Source organism: Penaeus monodon, chromosome 30, assembly GCF_015228065.2.
Source record: "Penaeus monodon isolate SGIC_2016 chromosome 30, NSTDA_Pmon_1, whole genome shotgun sequence".
NCBI lineage: Eukaryota > Metazoa > Arthropoda > Malacostraca > Decapoda > Penaeidae > Penaeus > Penaeus monodon.
In genome coordinates this window covers 3,840,389-3,840,638 of record NC_051415.1, presented here as the reverse complement: position 1 = coordinate 3,840,638, position 250 = coordinate 3,840,389, and the positions used below count along the sequence as shown (strand labels likewise).

Genomic DNA, 250 nt, shown 5'->3' with positions numbered 1-250 from the left:
ACTATAGTGAATAACAATCATATTAAATCAAGAATTATCCCAACGCCCAGCGGAGACCTGTACTCCCACACGTCGGAGCTCATAGTGGAAAAGGGGCATGATGAACCCGCAGGAGCCGTGGGGGAAGCCGAGGAGGACAGACAAAGATTAAAACGAGGGATTGAAGAGAGGATGCTGGCGATGAGTCCAGATTCTGAAGTACGTGTTAATTCTTTTCTCGTGTAGATATGCTATAATGTCGTGGAAATGT

General features: G+C 46.0%; 1 protein-coding gene across 1 annotated transcript in view; it reads left to right on the top strand.

Moving 5' to 3' along the window:
- The window catches only part of LOC119592468 (stress response protein NST1-like), a gene marked incomplete at its 3' end in the record, with an annotated part of 3,298 nt that overhangs the window by 1,698 nt on the left and 1,350 nt on the right, over positions 1-250 (top strand). Inside the window, 1 exon segment of the mRNA XM_037941293.1 lies at positions 51-198. Coding sequence (XP_037797221.1) covers positions 51-198 — 148 coding nt within the window.